General features: G+C 39.1%; 2 protein-coding genes across 3 annotated transcripts in view; one reads left to right on the top strand and one right to left on the bottom strand.

The window, feature by feature from the left end:
- The window catches only part of ankfn1 (ankyrin repeat and fibronectin type III domain containing 1), a 167,371-nt gene extending 148,816 nt beyond the window's left edge, over positions 1-18,555 (bottom strand). Inside the window, exon 1 of one of the 2 annotated variants that reach the window (XM_061876025.1) lies at positions 18,394-18,555. The gene's annotated coding sequence lies outside the window, so the exon portion shown is untranslated. The remainder of the gene's footprint in view (positions 1-18,393) is intronic. The other variant, XM_061876024.1, reaches the window with a different exon arrangement.
- si:ch73-256g18.2 (small integral membrane protein 36) lies at positions 5,693-19,616 on the top strand. Its single transcript, XM_061876029.1, has 2 exons — positions 5,693-6,184; positions 18,420-19,616. Exon 1 carries the CDS (start codon positions 5,790-5,792, stop codon positions 6,111-6,113), a length of 324 nt encoding a protein of 107 aa, XP_061732013.1. The 5' UTR covers positions 5,693-5,789; the 3' UTR covers positions 6,114-6,184; positions 18,420-19,616.
- The last annotated feature ends 2,015 nt before the right edge of the window (positions 19,617-21,631 follow it).

Here is a 21,631-nt window from a genome sequence, read left to right as displayed (position 1 = left end):
CAATGTTTTAATAAATTTGATTAAATACTAGGGAAAGTAATTAATGCGTTACCTAAAAGAAAAAAAAATATATATATATAAAATCGTAGTCATGGCCTAACAGCTCCATTTTTGTTTCATCTGACCACAGAGCTTTCCTCCAGAAGGTCTTATCTTTGTCCATGTGATGTCAGATGAAACAAAAATGGAGCTTTTTGGCCAGAATACCCAGGAATATGTTTGGAGGAGAAAAGGTGGGGCCTTTAATCCCAGGAACACCAGGCCTACTGTCAAGGATGGTGGTGGTAGTATTATGCTCAGGGCCTGTTTTACTGCCAATGGAACTGCTGCTTTACAGAGAGTAAATGGGACAATGAAAAAGGAGGATTACCTCCAAAGTATTCAGGACAAGCTAAAATCATCAGCCCGGACGTTGGGTCTTGGGCGCAGTTGGGTGTTCTAACAGGACAATGACCCCAAACAAACATCAAAAGTGGTAAAAGAACTGCTAAGTCAGGCTAGAATGAAGGTTTTAGAATGGCCTTCCCAAAGTCCTGACTTAGATGTGTGGACAAAGCTGAAGAAACGAGACCATGTCAGAGCACCACCAAATTTAGCTTAACTTCACCAATTTTGTCAAGAGCCAGCTGTACGCTCACATCAAGGTCTTTAGAACCAAGCTGAAAGTTTGTCCCAAACAGAGTCCAACACCGCACACTTCCCAGCTTTGAAAGAGGTCATCAACAGTTTCCCACAGAACAACATCAGTCTCTCGCATCTCTCTCGATGGAATTAAACCAACGCTTTTGGGATTTTGCTGTTATTGCAAAGGACATGTTGCTTCTCTCTTCTCCCTTCTCTGTGGACCCTGACGATGCTCCTGCACAGCTGCAGCTGGAGCTCATTGATGATGAGTAAACACCAGCAGCTTTCTCTTCTTGACTTTTACAGGCAGCGTTCCAGAAATACGAACATTTGCCCAGAAACTGCTGAGCTTATTCGGCTCCACATATTTGTGTGAGCCGACATTCTCTGTCATGAACTTAAACAAGAACCGATTGAGGTCAAGACTAAGTGACCCCCACCTGCGTGACATTTTAGGCATTTCAACCACTTCCCTCAAATCCGACCTGGCCTCTTTACTGAAATCCAGATGTCAGTATCAACCTTCATTAGTGATAGCAAGTTATTGGTTCCTTGATCAATCCAAATGGAATGTTTTGAATCTGTCACTATGAACAGTGAAAAGCCAAAAACATTCTAATGCACTTGGACTTATGGCACTTTTTTTTATTTTATTAAACATCTTAAATAAGATTTGGTTATAACTGTTAATGTTGTGTACTCTGAAAGATCTTGTAAAAGACAAGAGCAAAATTAACTTGTTTTAAACTTTAATGATAACAGACAACTTTGCATTACATATAGTTCTTTTTAAAAAAGAAACAGACAAAATGAAGGTATTCCATACAGTTCAATGTTATCTGACTCTCCAGATATAAATTGAAGGCAGAATTGTGTTTTTAGAGTTGTTTACGTCTGCCCGAGAGGCTTATATTTAGTTACATTTAAAAAATAAAGAGAATTGTGACAATAAAAATGGTTTCATAATAATGCACATTTGCATGTGACTTTTATTGTTAAAAAAACACCAGAAGGAATTACTGGCCCCCGTGCATCATCACTTTATCAAACCTGGCCCTGTTTGCAAAAACATTTGGACAGCCCTGGCCTAAAGTAAGGTCTTAACAAGCTGCTCCGCATCGTTCTGCCTCCCCTGTCAGTACGTCTTTCTGCTGTGCATTGTCCCACCCACACAACCATCTGACTGGTTACACGCAGAGCGGTAACAGCCAATCAGCAGTGCGTATTCAGAGCGCTCGGAGTCAGTGCTTACAGCACAGGCAGAGAGGAGAGACGGTGGGGTGAGCAGGAAGGTGTTTAGCAGGTAAGCATAAGGCGGTGGACTCTCCCCAAATTATAATAAACACCTCCCAGTCACTAGTAACATCACTATGAGCCCATTGACGTTCTAGAAACATAAGCGGCAGCTCAGCTCACTCGCAGTCCTTGAGGTGAAGGCTAATTAGCTTTTAGCCTAAAGTTAGCTCACTGTGCATTGTGTGTGCGTGCGCTCCACGTGAAACGGACAGCAAAGCCCTATCTGTCCGAGAGAAAGACAAGCATTATTGACCTACAGTTAACAACAAAGTTATTTCACTTTACATTTTTCTGTGATGATTGAGCTGTGTTGAAGCAGCAAAAAACAACATTATGTTAAATGAAGAGTTTCCTGAAACTGCATCATAAAGCCTACATGAACTATTTTCTATATTTGTATTTAAAGGGGAACATTATCACAATTTCAAAAGGGTTAAAAACAATAAAAATCAGTTCCCAGTGGCTTGTTGTATTTTTTGAAGTTTTTTTCAAAATTTTACCGGTCTCGGAATATCCCTAAATAAAGCTTTAAAGTGCCTTATTTTCGGCTCTCTGCGAAGACACTGGCCATTTCCCTGTGACGTCACACAGTGCTGCCAATGTAAACAAACAATGGGAGTACCACAGCAAGATATAGTGACATTAGCTCGGATTCAAACTCGGATTTCAGCGACTTAACTCAACAGATTACGCATGTATTGAAACAGATGGTTGGAGTATGAAAGTATTGAAGAAGAAACTGAAGCTATTAAGCGAATAGCTATTGACGCTATTCATAGCCATAGCATGGCCGAATAGCTGCGTTAGCATCGCCGGTAAAATGTGCGGACCAAACGATCAGGACTTTCGCATCTTTTGACACTGGAGCAACTTAAATCCGTCGATTGGTAGGTGTTTTTTTTCGCATTAAATGTGGGTGGAAGGAAACGTAATATAGTTGCAAATGCATCTACAGGTTATCCATACATCTCTGTGCCATGTCTGCTTTAGCACCGCCAGTAAATAGCATGTTAGCATCGATTAGCATAGCATGTTAGCATCGATTAGCTGGCAGTCAACATCAATAAATTCACCTTTGTGATTTTGTTGACTATCGTTGCAAATGCATCTGCAGGTTATCCATACATCTCTGTGCCATGTCTGCCTTAGCATCGCCGGTCAAATGTGGAGACACTCTGGCACATTCAATGGGGGTCTGGCGGCAGACACTTTGGCATCTTGGGGCCAGTGGTGCAACTTGAATCCCTCCCTGTTAGTGTTGTTACACCCTCCGACAACACACCATCGAGGCATGATGTCTCCAAGGTTCCAAAAAATAGTCAAAAAAACGGGAAATAACAGAGCTGAGACCCGGTGTTTGTAATGTGTTGAAAATGAAAATGGTGGGTGTGTTACCTCGGCGATGTCGCATTCTGACGTCATCGCCACCAGCGAGATAAAAAGAAAGGCGTTTAATTCGCCAAAATTCACCCATTTAGAGTTCGGAAATCGTTTAAAAAAAATAGATGGTCTTTCTTCTGCACCATCAAGGTATATATTGACGCTTACATAGGTCTGCTGATAATGTTCCCCTTTAATAAGTTGTAGGTGTATTTATTTCAGTATTAAACGTTTTCTTGTTTGTGTTCTGCCCTTTTTGTCAGAGAAAACTATGCGGGGTTTTTTTTATGGCAAACAGACAAAATATGCAAAATCTTCCTCAAAAACTATTTTTCAGAGTGGAATATTTGATGTGAAGTAATTGGAGCCTTGGAAACGTCAATAATTCATAAAAACATTGATTTTGTTTCAATATTATGTTTTGAGCGATGACAGTTTTAAAGAAAAAAACTGTTTTGTTTTATTAGTCGACATTGCAACTTTTTCTAAATTTCTTTACACCTGCAAGCTTTTTTATTCCACTTCTGTGATGTTTTTGTTTCTTATAATAGTATTTCTAGAATGTGCCGTGGGCCTCTAAAAACATTAGCTGCGGGCCACACTTTTGACAGCCCTGCTCTAGATCATTAAAAATGACATCTGATAAGTCTATGGATAAAAAGCAGAGCGTTTATCACAATGCAGTCAGCATCTCTGCTTCAGTAAACAATGAAGGTGGTGATTACAGCCTTGCGAGCGACACTTGCTAACTTGTGCCACTTCTCCAAGAGACTCCTTTTCAACTCTCCTCGCACATGAAGACTTCAAAAGGCACATTTTTGTTGACCTGCAAAGTATGTTTTTGGGATGGAGGAGCTTGGTCGGGTTCCGGTTAGCTTCGAGCTAAAAGCTAGCCTGTCTCCATCCTAAAACAATGTCGATCCAGCGGGAGATAAAAGTGAAGTTTCCATGGACTCACAAGTCATTTACTGGAGACAAGGCACAGGATGAAGTAAAAAATGTTGACTTTACACTCACTTTAGTGTTGAACATCAAGTCTTTCTTTTGACACCCCTTCGCGGTAAAGTTGTCACATTGCAAACTGAGGCAGTGTTTGTCATTGATAAACTTTTCGGCGAATCAAAATTTGAAGAAATTGTACCGGAAAGTTAATTACTTTAAAGACGACCGATAAAAACGCAGAGAGGGCCCCAAAAAAATCTGCGACCCAGGGACGAGTGGACTTCCGAAAATGTGCGTCTTTTCTAGTTTCAATGCATGAAAAGACACAAAAAGGACGTTAACGCCAACACTGCCTCAGTGTCGTATCTTTTAGTATTTCACGAATACTTACTGTAAGCATGCTATTGTTAGCATTGTACTGTTAGCATGCTAGCTTTTTAAACTCATATTTTTTGTTACTTGACACTATCCATACTTGCCAACCTTGAGACCTCCGATTTTGGGGGGTGGGGACTGTGGGGGCGTGGTTAAGAGGGGAGGAGTATATTTACAGCTAGAATTCACCAAGTCAAGTATTTCATATATATATATATATGAAAAACTTGAATTTCAGTGTTAATTTATTTACACATATACACAAACATAACGCTCATCTACTCATTGTTAAGGGTTGAATTGTCCATCCTTGTTCTATTCTCTGTCACTATTTTTCTAACCACATGCATGTACAGTAGATGGTAGTATTGTCCTGTTTAGGAGTGTTTACGGCAGACAAACCGCTTTACGGTAAACGAAAACATGACTGCTGTTGTTGTGTGTTGTTACCGTGCTGGGAGGACGTTTAATGAAACTGCCTAACAATAAACCCACATAAGAACCCAAGAATTCGCCCCTGATCATTTTACAGTTATAACGTCATTCGGCAGACACGCTGTTTATAAGGTGGGAAAGCGGACGTGAAAAAAGGCTGTCCTAACTCAGGTCTGCATGGACCTGGAAGGGACGTGGCCTACAGGTCTGCCTGAATTTCGGGAGAAAATTTGTCCGGGGAGGTTTTCGGGAGAAGCGATGAATTTTGTGAGTCTCCCGGAAAATCCGGGAGGGTTGGCAAGTATGACACTATCTGGCCAGCATGCTAACTGTTAGCATTTCAGCCCGGCTTTGGCTCTTCAGCATTCACCTCCTACCAAAAATTCAATGTTCTAGTTATTTGAATTGTACCGGTTTTGAAGGTGAATACTAACAAAATGGCCACCGCATCCTTTATTGGTCAGTCTCCTTTGGTCCGTCCTCCCTGTGCCGTCCCGTGGACGCGGGCCTGGACTTGGCGAGGTCCAAACGTGGCTTAAGTTATTAAAAGTGAGCAGCTTTAATGATTGGTTGGTGAAATTGAAGGTTGGAAGAGCAGCCAGGATTAATTCCCGGTCAGCCCTGATCCCTCATTTCATCTCTTGCTCTTTCACTCCTCCCGCCAGCTGTCCACCGCTCGCCACCTTTCCCGCCCGTCCCCGTCCGCCGCTCGTCGGCCGTGGATATGAAGCGTCAGAATGGGTTTCATGGAATTCTACCTGGAGATTGACCCGGTCACCCTCAACCTCATCATCCTGGTGGCCAGCTATGTCATCTTACTGCTGGTCTTCCTTATCTCTTGCATCCTGTACGACTGCCGGGGCAAAGACCCCACCAAGGAGTACGCCCCCGACAACGCACCGCCGCCGCCCAGCCAGTCGCCCATCCGCCTGGTGGTCATGCAGAACTCGCCCGCCTCCGCTCGCTACGAGCCCAACCACACGGCCCCCCACGCCGAGCTGCAGACGCCCGACCTGAGCCGCGACCGGGGTGAGCGCGAGAAGAGGAGCACGCTGGTGTGAGGGCGGGAGCGGGGGAGGGGCGCGCCCCGGACCCTTGAATCGTTTTCAACGGCCATGGAAGGTGCAAACAGGTAAGGTCACCTCACCTTTTCTTCATATTTGACCTGTCAAAGCTAACGATCTAATCTCTTTATTGACACTATCTTAAATGCTAACATGATATTTGTTGCTTACACACGGATGTGTTTATATTTAGATTGGGGGTGTGTCGTTTCGAAATGGGGAAATTAATGCGTCTTGTATTCATGTTAGCATTCAAGCTAACCTGTGGGATTATCAAAGTATCCATCATTTTAATTGAAAATAGAATACAATAGAATTGAATAGACTTTATTGTCATTATATCTGCATATAACGAGATTAAAGACGCGGTTGGGGGAAAAAATATGGGGTAAAATAAATAAAACAAGAGGTAATAAAGGAAAAACTAACAATTGAAATAAACAGACTACTATCCAATAAAAATAACAAGCAATCCTGTACAATATACAAAACACTATAGAAATACAAAATACTAAATACTGTACAATATACAAAACACTATCGAAATACAAAATACTAAATCCTGTACAATATACAAAACACTATAGAAATACAAAATACTAAATACTGTACAATATACAAAACAATATAGAAATACAAAATACAAAATACTGTACAATATACAGAACATGACAAGAGTACCGAAAACTATTAAGTTAGACGTTTTACCACGGTTTTCATTTATATTGTTTATCAATCAATCAATGTTTATTTAAATCACAAGTGTCTCAAAGGGCTGCACAAACCACTACGACATCCTCGGTTCAGATCCCACATAAGGGCAAGGAGAACTTACATCCCAGTGTGTGTCAGCAAAAGAAAGTTGGTGTCCATTTTGTGCAGAGTTGTAAAAACATAATGTTGGATAAACAAAAAATTACATGAAGCAAACCAATTGAACAGTCCAATGTAAATATTATTAAAAGTATGAAAATTATCTGTCTATGGTACACTTTTTATTGATAAAAATCATTTCTACTGTAAATTGTGGACTGTAAACTGCTACTTTGTTACTACACTTCGAACCTTGCGGTTTATAAAACGGTGCTGCTAATTTCTTTTTTAGTGCAAAAAACAAACAAACGAGCAAATACGCTGAAAAGGCGTGTTACTTTTTGACACGGCGCCATCTTTTGGACGAGTTCGCTCACTGCGGATGCTGCATTGCCCTTCCATTTAGTGCTTTCAACTGGAAGTAGAAGTGTCGTTCCGTCTTCTAGCCGTCCACAGCGTTCCTACTCGTATGGATTCTTCATTCATCACTCCAAGCAACGGTTAGAAGTTTAACAATATAACTAAAACAATTCTTGCTTACTAAACCATCCCATGTGTGATGTCTGTAGGAGTGTTTTCCTGCATATTTGTACGCGCTATCGTAATTCAATGAAACTAGCGTCGTAAGCATTAGCTAATATTCCAACCCGTTTGTGAGTTCCTGTGTTAGTATTATTAACTTACAATTGTATTTTTTTGTATTGTTTCACTTTCACAAATTCACCAAAATGTCACCATGGATGGAGTTGAGTCTGTTTAGCAGATTGGAGAGCTGGCTTGTGCAGCTAGTGGGTCCATGACCATGACTTCTGTTTTGTTTGATCCCCGTTTTACTGCCGTGTTATAGACACCATTTGGAAACAATTAAGGTATGTAAATAAACATGTATAAAAAAATATTTATGTGTAAATATAACATACATACATCCATAAACGTGGATGCATATGCAAAAGTGCAATATATTTATCTGTACAGTAATCTATTTATTTATATCTGCACCTTATTGCTTTTTTATCCTGCATTACCATGAGCTAATCTGTAGTGTAAAGTTCAAATTTGAATGACCATAAAAAGAAAGTCCAAGTCTAAATAACTGATTTCACAACAAGCTTACAGGCCGGTGTTTTTACATGGAAAAATATTTTTTCCCCCTCAAATTTAGTGGGTGTGACTTACATACCAATGCGCTCTATAGTTTGGTAAATATCAGCGATTAGTTGCAATAAATTGAGTTAACTACAGACAAAATAATGGTGATAAAAATATTTGGATGCTTTGACAGCTCTACTTCAGACTAGAAGAGAAAGATGAGGCTTTCTAACATGCGCATGAACATCACATGGCACCAAATGTTGCTTTTCAATCTAGTCTCCCTATAATGTTTGTCTGCTCTTGAATGGGATTGTGCTGAAAATCTTCATTTCCCCTCGGGGATTAATAAAGTATTTCTGATTCTGATCCTATTTAAAAGGATTTTTGCAATATTTAATTTGCTACATAAATGATAATAAAGCTTCTGACATACATTTGCAGCAAGGAAGCACAGAAAAAATATTGTGATTCAGAAGAGGTTATATATTTTTCCCAAAACCCCTAACGGTGATTGGAATCAAACCCGCAACTTGCCACTAACCAGTAAATGCCTACTCAGAATAGAACCTGAAAAACATTTGGATCCCTTTTCTGTTGTCACGGCAACATGGCTGCCGTCCATCCTTTAACTAAAACGACATAGCGAGCTAATGTTAGCCGCTAACACGAGCTAGCAGGGTAATAGCGAGCTAATGTTAGCCGCTAACACGCTTCATGTTGTTATGTTGCAAATACAGAACATGAAGTGGCACCGAAGCAGTTTGATTTCAAGCTGTCCATGTTGTAAAGTTTCTGTTTAACACGCAAACACAACTTTAATCAAAATATTGTCTACATCAGGGGTCACCAACACGGTGCCCGCGGGTCCCAGGTCGCCCATAAGGACCAGATGAGTCGCCCGCTGACCTGTTCTAAAAATAGCTCAAATAGCAGCACTTACCAGTGAGCTGCCTCGATTTTTTTTTTTTTTTAAATTTACTAGCAAGCTGGTCTCGCTTTGCTCGACATTTTTAATTCTAAGAGACAAAACTCAAATAGAATTTTAAAATATTTTAAAGACTTGGTCTTCACTTGTTTAAATAAATTCATTTTTTTTTTTTTACTTTGCTTCTTATAACTTTCTGAAAGAAATTTCAGAGAAAAATACAACCTTAAAAATGTTTTTTTTAAACACATATACCTTTTTACCTTTTAAATTCCTTCCTCTTCTTTCCTGACAATTTAAATCAATGTTCAAGTAAATACATTTTTTTATTGTAAAGAATAATATATACATTTTAATTTAATTCTTCATTTTAGCTTCTGTTTTTTCCAAGAAAAATATTTGTGAAATATTTCTTCAAACTTATGATTAAAATTTTAAAAAAATTATTCTGGCAAATGTAGAAAATCTGTAGAATAAAATTTAAATCTTATTTCAAAGTCTTTTGAATTTCTTTTAAAAATTTTGTTCCGAAAAATCTAGAAGATATAATGATTTGTCTTTGTTAGAAATATAGCTTGGTCCAATTTGTTATATATTCTAACAAACTGCAGATTGGATTTTAACCTATTTAAAACATGTCATCAAAAATATATATTTATTGTGAGAAGTCATTAAGATGATCAGTGTTTCCACAAAGATAAATATCATTAATTATTAATAATAACATAGAGTTAAAGGTAAATTGAGCAAATTGGCTATTTCTGGCAATTTATCTAAGTGTGTATCAAACTGGTAGCCCTTGGCATGAATCAGTACCCAAGAAGTAGCTCTTGCTTTCAAAAAGGTTGCTGACCTCTGGTCTACATGTTGAAATTCCGCTGGTGTTTATGTACAAAATGGCACAGTTATATTGCCAAAGATTAAAAAAAAAAAAATAAATAAATAAAATCACTCACTGTTGTCCATCATAAATTCACATTATAGTTCGATGAATAAAGGAGTTAATGTTAATAAAGCAATGTATTTAATTATCCTGCCAGCTGACAGGATTGATAATAATAATCTGATAATGAAATCATGCTGATGTGTGATGGATTACACGCACACACATACTGTATGTGCACGTCCATGTACACACCAACACAGATACTTCAGAAACACATACTTATCTCTGCGTTTCGGCCTCTTGTCCGCACGCATACTTTTGTCTTTAAAAAAGCAGACTTTTACCAAAGTGTAGAGATAATGCATATGTTCCTTTTGACTGTACCTGTATTTATATTATTCACATGTGAATAATACTGTATTATAGACTGTATTTATGTTATTCACATGTGAATAATACTGTATTATAGACTGTATTTATGTTATTCACATGTGAATAGCGCTCTATAATAGACTGTATTTATATCATTCACATGTAAAAAATACCCAAGTGTTTATTGTCTATTGTGAGCAAACTGTGGTGCTGAATTTCCCCCCAGTGATCAATAAAGTACTTTCTATTCTATTCTATCCAAAACTCTCCACTTGGCGTGAGTGTACACGGCACAAACGGAGACTTGTGATGACGTCACGGTTGTGTGCTGTCATTTCCAAGCTCAACAACACTGCCTTGCTGCCTTTAAACACACTACAAGAAGACTTCATGTATGTTTGAACGTAAACATGCTGCTCTTTTCACTCAACATTGATAAAAAAAGACACATCAAAATAGGTTTTGTGACACTCCCGCCGGTGCTAATGACAATCAATCAATCAATCAATCAATATTTACTTATATATCCCTAAATCATGAGTGTCTCAAAGGGCTGCACAAGCCACAACAACATCCTTGGCTCAGATCCCACATCATAGCAAGGAAAAACTCAACCCAATGGGACAATGAGAAACCTTGGAATGGACGTCAAGTCGATCTAGCATAATATTGTTAGAGTCCAGTCCATAGTGGATCCAACATAATAGTGAGAGTCCAGTCCATAGTGGATCCAACATAATAGTGAGAGTCCAGTCCATAGTGGATCTAACATAATAGTGTGAGAGTCCAGTCCGTAGTGGATCTAACATAATAGTGTGAGAGTCCAGTCCATAGTGGATCTAACATAATAGTGTGAGAGTCCAGTCCGTAGTGGATCTAACATAAGAGTGAGTCCAGTCCATAGTGGATCTAACATAATAGTGAGAGTCCAGTCCATAGTGGATCTAACATAATAGTGTGAGAGTCCAGTCCGTAGTGGATCTAACATAATAGTGAGTCCAGTCCATAGTGGATCTAACATAATAGTGTGAGAGTCCAGTCCATAGTGGATCTAACATAATAGTGTGAGAGTCCAGTCCATAGTGGATCTAACATAATAGTGTGAGAGTCCAGTCCATAGTGGATCTAACATAATAGTGTGAGAGTCCAGTCCATAGTGGATCTAACATAATAGTGTGAGAGTCCAGTCCATAGTGGATCTAACATAATAGTGTGAGAGTCCAGTCCGTAGTGGATCTAACATAATAGTGAGTGTCCAGTCCATAGTGGATCTAACATAATATTGTTAGAGTCCAGTCCATAGTGGATCCAACATAATAGTGAGAGTCCAGTCCATAGTGGATCTAACATAATAGTGTGAGAGTCCAGTCCATAGTGGATCTAACATAATAGTGAGAGTCCAGTCCATAGTGGATCTAACATAATAGTGAGAGTCCAGTCCATAGTGGATCTAACATAATAGTGTGAGAGTCCAGTCCGTAGTGGATCTAACATAATAGTGAGTGTCCAGTCCATAGTGGATCTAACATAATATTGTTAGAGTCCAGTCCATAGTGGATCCAACATAATAGTGAGAGTCCAGTCCATAGTGGATCTAACATAATAGTGTGAGAGTCCAGTCCATAGTGGATCTAACATAATAGTGAGAGTCCAGTCCATAGTGGATCTAACATAACAGTGAGTGTCCAGTCCATAGTGGATCTAACATAATAGTGAGAGTCGAGTCCATAGTGGATCTAACATATTAGTGTGAGAGTCCAGTCCATAGTGGGGCCGGCAGGAGACCATCACGAGAGACGTCCCCAATCGATGCCAGTCGAGCGGTCAACCCCGGGTCCCGACTTTGGACAGCCAGCGCTTCATCCGTGGATACCGAACCTGTGCCCACCCTTCACGAAGGAGAGGGGGGCAGAGCAGAAAAGAAACAGCAGATCAACTGGTCTAAAAAGGGGGTCTATTTAAAGGCTAAGGTATACAAATGAGTTTTAAGATTGGACTTAAATGCTTTAAGTCATAGAAGTCAAACAGTCGGCTGGTTTGGATACGATCGCTGTGGAACCCCCACCTGATGGAACAACTTTGACCAGCAAGGAACATTATCTTATGTTTTTAAGTCTTTGTTTAATGACAAATCATGAAGTTAACTTACGTGTCTTGCTTCCATTTTTGTAGATGGAGTCGGGCGTGACCATGCTCGTTTGCAAAAAGCGACCAAGCAACAAAAAAAACCTAAATGTAGCGTCCTCCTTGTAGTGTGTACTGATGTTAAAGACAATATACTAGAACTTAAACTATTCTTCGAGTAAGTTAAAATTAAAGTACCAATAATTGTCACACACGCACACACCAGGTGTGGTGAAATTTTTCCTCTGCATTCGACCCATCTCCTTGATCACCCCCTGGCAGGTGAGGGGAGCAGTGGGCAGCAGCGGTGCTTGAAGTTAATGGCTCCCATTTTTATAGTCTCTGGTATGACTTGGCTGGGGTTTGAACTCAACCTACCCATCTCAGGGCAGACACATCAACCACTAGGCCACTGAGTAACTCAAATACTTAGATTACAAAATATATTCAATCAATCAATGTTTACTTATATAGCCCTAAATCACTAGTGTCTCAAAGGGCTGCACAAACCACTACGACATCCTCGGTAGGCCCACATAAGGGCAAGTAAAACTCACACCCAGTGGGACGTCGGTGACAATGATGACTATGAGAACATGATACTGTGATACTGATGATACTGATGACTATGAGAACATATGAGAACATGATACTGTGAAAGATGGATCCAACACAGTCGCGAGAGTCCAGTCCAAAGCGGATCCAACACAGCAGCGAGAGTCCCGTTCACAGCGGAGCCAGCAGGAAAACATCCCAAGCGGAGGCTGATCAGCAGCGCAGAGATGTCCCCAGCCGATACACAGGCGAGCAGTACATGGCCACCGGATCGGACCGGACCCCCTCCACAAAGGAGAGTGGGACATAGAAGAAATTCGAGAAATACAAGTTTTTTTTACGGCATTTTGCCTCGTTTGGTCAAAGCTCACGTTTCACACGGACTGTTTAAGTATTGCCAAGCGTGCTTACGTCACAGATCATACGCCCCCTGCACTGCACAGCACCGCTTTTTTAAATACACTTGAGTTTAGAAAACTCTTTTGCCGACATAACTCGCAATGGCAGACTCCGCAGAAAGCAGTGGACAAAAAACACAGCAAAACAAGGGAATTAAGAAGTGACAAAAGTTGTGTAAGCTGTGGGAACACTTGACACTAAAATGGAAGGAAAAGGCAGTAGTATGCAAATATTGCAAAGTGGAGCTGGTATACCACAAGAGCACAAGTTCCATGCTGTCGAGAAAGCATCCGATGGAGAGACGTCATCTGTTATCAAATGTAAACGCAAAAGTTGTGTTCTTAAAATAAATAATATTCGTTATGATAAACAGGATGTGTTCTCTCACTCCCGCAAAGTCATCAAATGCCACCAAAAGGTGTTGAAAACTAACAACGCTATCCCAGCTGTCGTGTTCAATTAGCCTTTCATTAGTTATTCGTACTTTGTTATTCAAAGTTATTCAAGTCATGCTACTTGGATAGCTTGCACTTGCACACACTATAGTCTCTGTAGAACGTAAGAGTTCCAAGTCCTTGTTCACAGTGGTAGCACTTGTGTGCCAAGTTCCTGTCAGCCATATTTGTTCCTGAATACAAAGTTGCACATTTCTAATGCAGTATTAAAGGCACTACCTAATCCACTTTTTATGTTTGATAGAATGAAAACTGTTATTATTTTATATTTGATACTAATATTAATTAGGAATATTAATTTTGAACTAATTTTATATATTCGTGTTTTCGTCTCAAACATGTTATGATGGCAAAATGAACATTAATTACTATTTTGCATGCAATGAACGCAATTGTATTGCATTCTTAAAATGTAAAACTTTTGTTTTCATTATCAAGTGTTTTGTCTTTTTATACTGTTTAAGTATTGTTGGCAGGTTGAAAACAGCTCAGCGGATTTGCGTGGAAAAAACAACGTTTAAACAAAAAATAATCATCAAAACCCCTTGGGAGACAAGAACTCCGTTTAAGTGGTCACAGCACACAGCACATAGGGCTGTAAGCGCACCTGTTTTTATTAGCACACACAAATTGGCACAATCCACCACGGATGCATTTCAGCTGTGAGTGTCAGCCTTCAATAATAAAAACAGGTGTTTAGGAAATAAAAGACAATTAGGCCAAACACAATAATTGAGGGCATATATTTTACATGTATAATCAAACCTTTATTAAGCAAAAATATGATTGATTCAATTACTCAATCGATCGGGATATTCGATAGAATACTCGATTACTAAAATATTCGATAGTTGCAGCTTTACGAGACACACTTCATTACACAGCGCTATATCCATTATTAAATGCTTTAGCGTCTTGCAGGCACTTAAACATGAAAAGAGCGTAGACATGTAGACTTTACTGCACATGTAAGATATCACCACAGGCGCTATAGCTCGGTTGGTAGAGTGGCTGTGCCAGCAACTAGAGGGTTGCAGGTTCGATCTCCCCTTCACTTCACCATGTTGCTGAACACGTTAAAATTCTATGTGTGTTGGGTTTCAGCAGCACAGGTGTGCATTCACTCTTTAATAGTGTTCCCAGGGCTCAGGCTGGTTTTAAGGATAATGTCTACGTCTAAAGTCGATCAAAACACAATAGGAGGTGTAACGCCACCAAGTCAGATAGTGCTGCTTTTTTCAGGCTTCTGATTGGACAAAAGGTGCATGACAGCAGGTGTATGCGTTTGTATGTAGACATAGACACTTTTGAAACTATACTTGTGTGGATGGAGGCTGTTTGAACCCCAAATATGTGTTTTTGCAACTCTCTGTGTTCGTGTGGACATAGAATAGAATAGAATAGAATAGAAAGTACTTTATTGACACCTGGGGGAAATTCAGCATCACAGTTCACTCATAATAAACAATAAACACTTGGGTATTTTTTTATATGTGAATAATATAAAAACAGTCTATTATAAAGCATTATTCACACGTGAATAACATTAATACAGTCTATTATACAGCATTATTCACATGTGAATAATATTAATACAGTCTATTATACAGCATTATTCACATGTGAATAACATAAATACAGTCTATTATACAGCATTATTCACATGTGAATAACATAAATACAGTCTATTATACAGCATTATTCACATGTGAATAACATAAATACAGTCTATTATACAGCATTATTCACATGTGAATAATATAAATACAGTCTATTATACAGCATTATTCACATGTGAATAATATAAATACAGTCTATTATACAGCATTATTCACATGTGAATAATATAAATACAGTCTATTATACAGCATTATTCACATGTGAATAACATAAATACAGTCTATTATACAGCATTATTCACATGTGAATAACATAAATACAGTCTATTATAAAGCATTATTTACATGTGAATAATATAAATACAGTCTATTATACAGCATTATTCACATGTGAATAACATAAATACAGTCTATTGTACAGCATTATTCACATGTGAATAACATAAATACAGTCTATTATACAGCATTATTCACATGTGAATAACATAAATACAGTCTATTGTACAGCATTATTCACATGTGAATAACATAAATACAGTCTATTATACAGCATTATTTACATGTGAATAATATAAATACAGTCTAATATACAGCACTATTCACATGTGAATAACATAAATACAGTCTCTTATACAGCATTATTCACATGTAAATAATATAAATACGGTCTATTATACAACATTATTCACATGTCAATAATATAAATACAGTCTATTATACAGCATTATTCACATGTAAATAATATAAATACTGGCCTATTTATGGCTTAATCTCGAGATAATGTTAGCCGCTAGCACTAGCCAGCAGGCTAAAAGCGAGCTAATGTCATCCACTAACACCAGCCAGCAGGCTAATAGCGAGCTAATGTTAGCCGCTAATACTAGCTAGCAGGTTAAAAGTGAGCTAATGTTAGCTGCTAACACCAGCCAGCAGGCTAATAGCGCACTAATGTTAGCCGATAACACGCTACATGTTGTTATGTTGCAGACTGTACACGTGTTTTGGAAGGAGATCAGCGATGTGGAGATGTCCTCATTGTCTATAGAAGAGTTAAACATTGGTATTTTTATAAACGACTAACATAGAAATGTTTGTCAACATTATTATGCTCCATGCAAAAATGTCGATTTATAAAAGTAAGGCCTACATTTTCTAATTGGCTTAATGGTTTCCAATTATCAATCAAATCTTGGAGAATGATTAAGTGTACAAAAGCCCTTAAATTGATATCTTTGTTAAAAACATTTGAAGTGATTTAGGTAGACCTTTCTGTCTTCTTTTTTTTTCTATTTAATTCTCTATCTGTATTTTCTTTTGTTTTCTTTCCTTGTTGTTGAAAGTGCATTGACTGTTGAGTGAATTATAAATGAATGTTTTTTTTAATTATTTAAAAAATTTTATGTTGCAAATACAGTACATGAAGTGGCACCAAAGCAGTTTAATTTAAAAGCCTACTGAAATGAGATGTTCTTATTCAAACAGGGATAGCAGGTCCATTCTATGTGTCATACTTCATCATTTCGACTTATTGCCATATTTTGCTGAAAGGATTTAGTAGAGAACATCGACGATAAAGTTTGCAACTTTTGGTGCTAATAAAAAAGCCTTGCCTGTACCGGAAGTAGCAGACGATGTGCGCGTGACGTCACGGGTTGTGGAGCTCCTCACATCTGAACATTGTCTACAATCATGGCCACCAGCAGCGAGAGCGATTCGGACCAAGAAAGCGACGATTTCCCCAGTAATTTGAGCGAAGATTAAGGATTTGTGGATGACGAAAGTGGGAGTGAAGGACTAGAAAAAAAAGAAAAAAAAGACTATACAGTGGGAGTGATTCAGATGTTATTAGACAAATTTACTAGGATAATTCTGGAAAATCCCTTATCTGTTTATTGTGTTACTAGTGAGATTATATGGTCGTACCTGTACAACCTGGAGGTCGGCCCCGCACCTTTTTTCAGCACCAGTCGACGGGTGGTGGCGATGCCCATCTCTGCCCTTCGCAAAGGACCCTCTTCGAAACACGATCTTTCGAAATGATCGCTGCGTAAAACACTGTACTTTGTGTACAGTGTGTTTGATTTGACTGTGTCCAGTGAACACAGTCAAATCCGACTGTGTTCGCTGGACCGCTGTGTTCCATAGTAAAGCTTCACCGTCATCTTTCCAGAATGTAAACAATGAAACATGGGCTGTGTTTGTGTTGCTGAAGGCAGCCGCAATACACCGCTTCCCATCTACAGCTTTCTTCTTTGACGTCTGCATTATTCATTGAACAAATTGCAAAAGATTCAGCAACACAGATGTCCAGAATACTGTGGAATTATGCGATGAAAGCAGACGATTTATAGCTGGGATCGGTGCTGGAACAAAATGTCCTCTACAATGCGTGACTTCACGTGATCATACTGCGACGTTTCAGCAGGATAGTTTGGCGCGAAATTTAAAATTGCAATTTAGTAAACTAAAGCGGCCGTATTGGTATGTGTTGCAATGTCAAGATGTCATCTTTTGTTTTTAAACTATCAGACTGCGTGGTCGGTAGTTGTGGGTTTCAGTCGGCCTTTAAAGCTGTCCATGTTGTAAAACTTCTGTTTAACACACATGTTAAAGCTTTACAAACACAACTTTAATCACAATGTTGTCTACATGTTGAAATTCTGCTGGTGTTTATGTACCAAATGGCACAGTTATATTGCTGAAGATAAAAAAATACACCACAATTACTCACTGTTGTCCATCATAAATTCACAATACAGTCTGATAAATAAAGGAGTTAATGTTAATAAAGCAATGTATTTAATTATCCTGCTAGTTGATAGGATTGATAAAAAAAATAATCTGCTAATGCTATCATGCTAATAGTTAGCATGATAGCATTAGCTCACTATTAGCCTGCTAGCTAGTGTTAGCAGCTATCATTAGCTCGTTATTAGCCTGCTAGCTCGACTCATAAGCATTAAAACATCCCAACATGTAAAAAAGTGTCGATAGAGCAAGTTTGACGCTCAAGGAGTAAATAAAAAAAAGCACTCACTGTGTTCCTCCGTGCTTGTTTTGCAGGCTTTTGGCGCGACTGCTCAACACTAAGACTACAAGTCCCACAATTCCTTGGAACTATTTCGAGCTGCAGTCAATCATTGCAGACCCTCGCCCCTCCCAGCGCACACTTTGGGACCAATTGGCTGAAGCTCAAGGGGTCATGTGACTCGTAGTCCGGATGTGGCATCTCATGGACGTCTGTCTGCGCTGGTCTGATAAGTGTCCTGATTGGTTGTTTGGACCAGAAAATGACCATATTTGGAAAAGAGGCTACTTTGATGTAAAATATGCTGTATTTTGACATTCTTAAAAAGACATTTGAACACAGGAAGTGACCATATTTGGAAAAGAGGCTACTTTGATGTAAAATATGCTGTATTTTGACATTCTTAAAAAGACATTTGATCACAGGAAGTGACCATATTTGGAAAATAGGCTACTTATATGTAAAATGTGCTATGTTTTGACGTTCTTAATCAGACATCTGATCACATTATTAAAGTTTAACAGTGGAAGTTTTATGATAAGCACTATTAGGAGTTTTTTGTTAGCCATCTTAGCCAGGAAAGCTAATATTAGCCATTAACTGCTAAGTGGACAAATAATTTGTTCACACCAAGCTAATGTTTAGCCCAAAAAAGTTGAAAACAATAATTGTAAATGTTTTTTTCCCGCCAGATGCAAACGCTAACAAGTACCGGTTAGAGTTTTGACATTTTTCATCGCGGCATTGCGTGAAGAAATGTTACTCTTAAGGACAAAATGTCTACCATCAGCAGTGTAGTCTGTCTTCTTCACCAAAAAAATAAATTAAAAAAATGGACGAGTGTGTCCTTTTTGCTCATTGGAGGCCTCGGAGGAACAAATCCTCTTACGTAAAAGCGCCCGGCGCTCCTCTTCCATAACAGGAATTGCACAATTATCCTCCTGCTCCCATATTGCATGTTTGTGGATTACGTGCAGAGTATTAGCAGCGTCTTTTATGTGTTTGTGCTGCTGTTTTGTCCGCTGGGGGGGCGTTACATAAGTCTAGTCATCTGGCGGTGGTACGAGGCTGAGGGGGCGGGGGCTCGCCGCCACACGCAAACCTCAGCGGAGGTGAAAGTTGACTGGCGTTCCCGTCTGACCGTGACGTCAAACCTAATCTTGGTCAAAACAACATCTGTGGGTTTTGGCACTCAAACAAGTTTCTGAAAATGAATTAAACGCCCTGATGATCACAAAATGCTGTCCGATATCATTTATTCATTTATTTGACACTCTGCTCTCATGAAACGTCTCTCAACTGCATATGGCAGATATCAAAAGTGTACACAGACCTGTAAAGAACATCATGTCATGGCTGTCTTGAGTTTCCAATCATTTCGACAACTCTTATTTTTTTGTGATAGAGTGATTGAAATCTTACCCTGGGTCGGACTTGGGGTCTTATGGCCACTTATGTGGACACTTATGATATATATAACATAATAGTGTGAGAATCCAGTCCGTAGTGGATCTAAGATAATAGTGTGAGAGTAGTGTGAGAGTCCAGTCCATAGTGGATCTAACATAATAGTGAGAGTCCAGTCCATAGTGGATCTAACATAATAGTGAGAGTCCAGTCCATAGTGGATCTAACATAATAGTGAGAGTCCAGTCCATAGTGGATCTAACATAATAGTGAGAGTCCAGTCCATAGTGGATCTAACATAATAGTGTGAGAGTCCAGTCCATAGTGGATCTAACATGATATTGTGAGAGGCCAGTCCATAGTGGATCTAACATAATAGTGCGAGAGTCCAGTCCATAGTGGATCTAACATAATAGTGTGAGAGTCCAGTCCATAGTGGATCTAACATAATAGTGTGAGTCCAGTCCATAGTGGATCTAACATAATAGTGTGAGAGTTCAGTCCATAATGGATCTAACATAATAGTGTGAGAGTCCAGTCCATAGTGGATCTAACATGATATTGTGAGAGGCCAGTCCATAGTGGATCTAACATAATAGTGAGAGTCCAGTCCATAGTGGATCTAACATAATAGTGTGAGAGTCCAGTCCATAGTGGATCTAACATAATAGTGAGAGTCCAGTCCATAGTGGATCTAACATAATAGTGAGAGTCCAGTCCATAGTGGATCTAACATAATAGTGAGAGAGTCCAGTCCATAGTGGATCTAACATAATTGTGTGAGATTCCAGTCCATAGTGGATCTAACATAATAGTGAGAGTCCAGTCCATAGTGGATCTAACATAATAGTGTGAGAGTTCAGTCCATAATGGATCTAACATAATAGTGTGAGAGTCCAGTCCATAGTGGATCTAACATGATATTGTGAGAGGCCAGTCCATAGTGGATCTAACATAATAGTGAGAGTCCAGTCCATAGTGGATCTAACATAATAGTGTGAGAGTCCAGTCCATAGTGGATCTAACATGATAGTGTGAGAGTCCAGTCCATAGTGGATCTAACATGATAGTGTGAGAGTCCAGTCCATAGTGGATCTAACATGATAGTGTGAGAGTCCAGTCCATAGTGGATCTAACATAATAGTGTGAGAGTCCAGTCCATAGTGGATCTAACATAATAGTGAGAGTCCAGTCCATAGTGGATCTAACATAATAGTGAGAGTCCAGTCCATAGTGGATCTAACATAATAGTGAGAATCCAGTCCATAGTGCATCTAACATAATAGTGAGAGTCCAGTCCATAGTGGATCCAACACAATAGTGAGAGTCCACTCCATAGTGGATCTAACATAATAGTGAGAGAGTCCAGTCCATAGTAAATCTAACATAATAGTGAAAGTCCAGTCCATAGTGGATCTAACATTATAGTGAGAGTCCACTCCATAGTGGATCTAACATAATAGTGAGAGAGTCCAGTCCATAGTAAATCTAACATAATAGTGAGAGTCCAGTCCATAGTGGATCTAACATAATAGTGAGAGTCCAGTCCATAGTGGATCTAACATTATAGTGAGAGTCCAGTCCATAGTGGATCTAACATAATAGTGAGAGTCCAGTCCATAGTGGATCTAACATAATAGTGAGAGAGTCCAGTCCATAGTGGATCTAACATAATTGTATGAGATTCCAGTCCATAGTGGATCTAACATAATAGTGAGAGTCCAGTCCATAGTGGATCTAACATAATAGTGTGAGAGTCCAGTCCATAGTGGATCTAACATAATAGTGAGAGTCCAGTCCATAGCGGATCTAACATAATAGTGAGAGTCCAGTCCATAGT

This window comes from Nerophis ophidion, linkage group LG17 (assembly GCF_033978795.1).
Source record: "Nerophis ophidion isolate RoL-2023_Sa linkage group LG17, RoL_Noph_v1.0, whole genome shotgun sequence".
NCBI classification, from domain to species: Eukaryota; Metazoa; Chordata; class Actinopteri; order Syngnathiformes; family Syngnathidae; genus Nerophis; species Nerophis ophidion.
The sequence above is the reverse complement of the archived record's forward strand: the minus strand, read 5'-3'. Positions and strand labels throughout refer to the sequence as shown.

What these genes read in the sequence shown, in the direction of transcription:
- si:ch73-256g18.2 (XM_061876029.1), top strand. Translation starts at nt 5,790, where the DNA reads ATGGGTTTCATGGAATTCTACCTGGAGATTGACCCGGTCACCCTCAAC.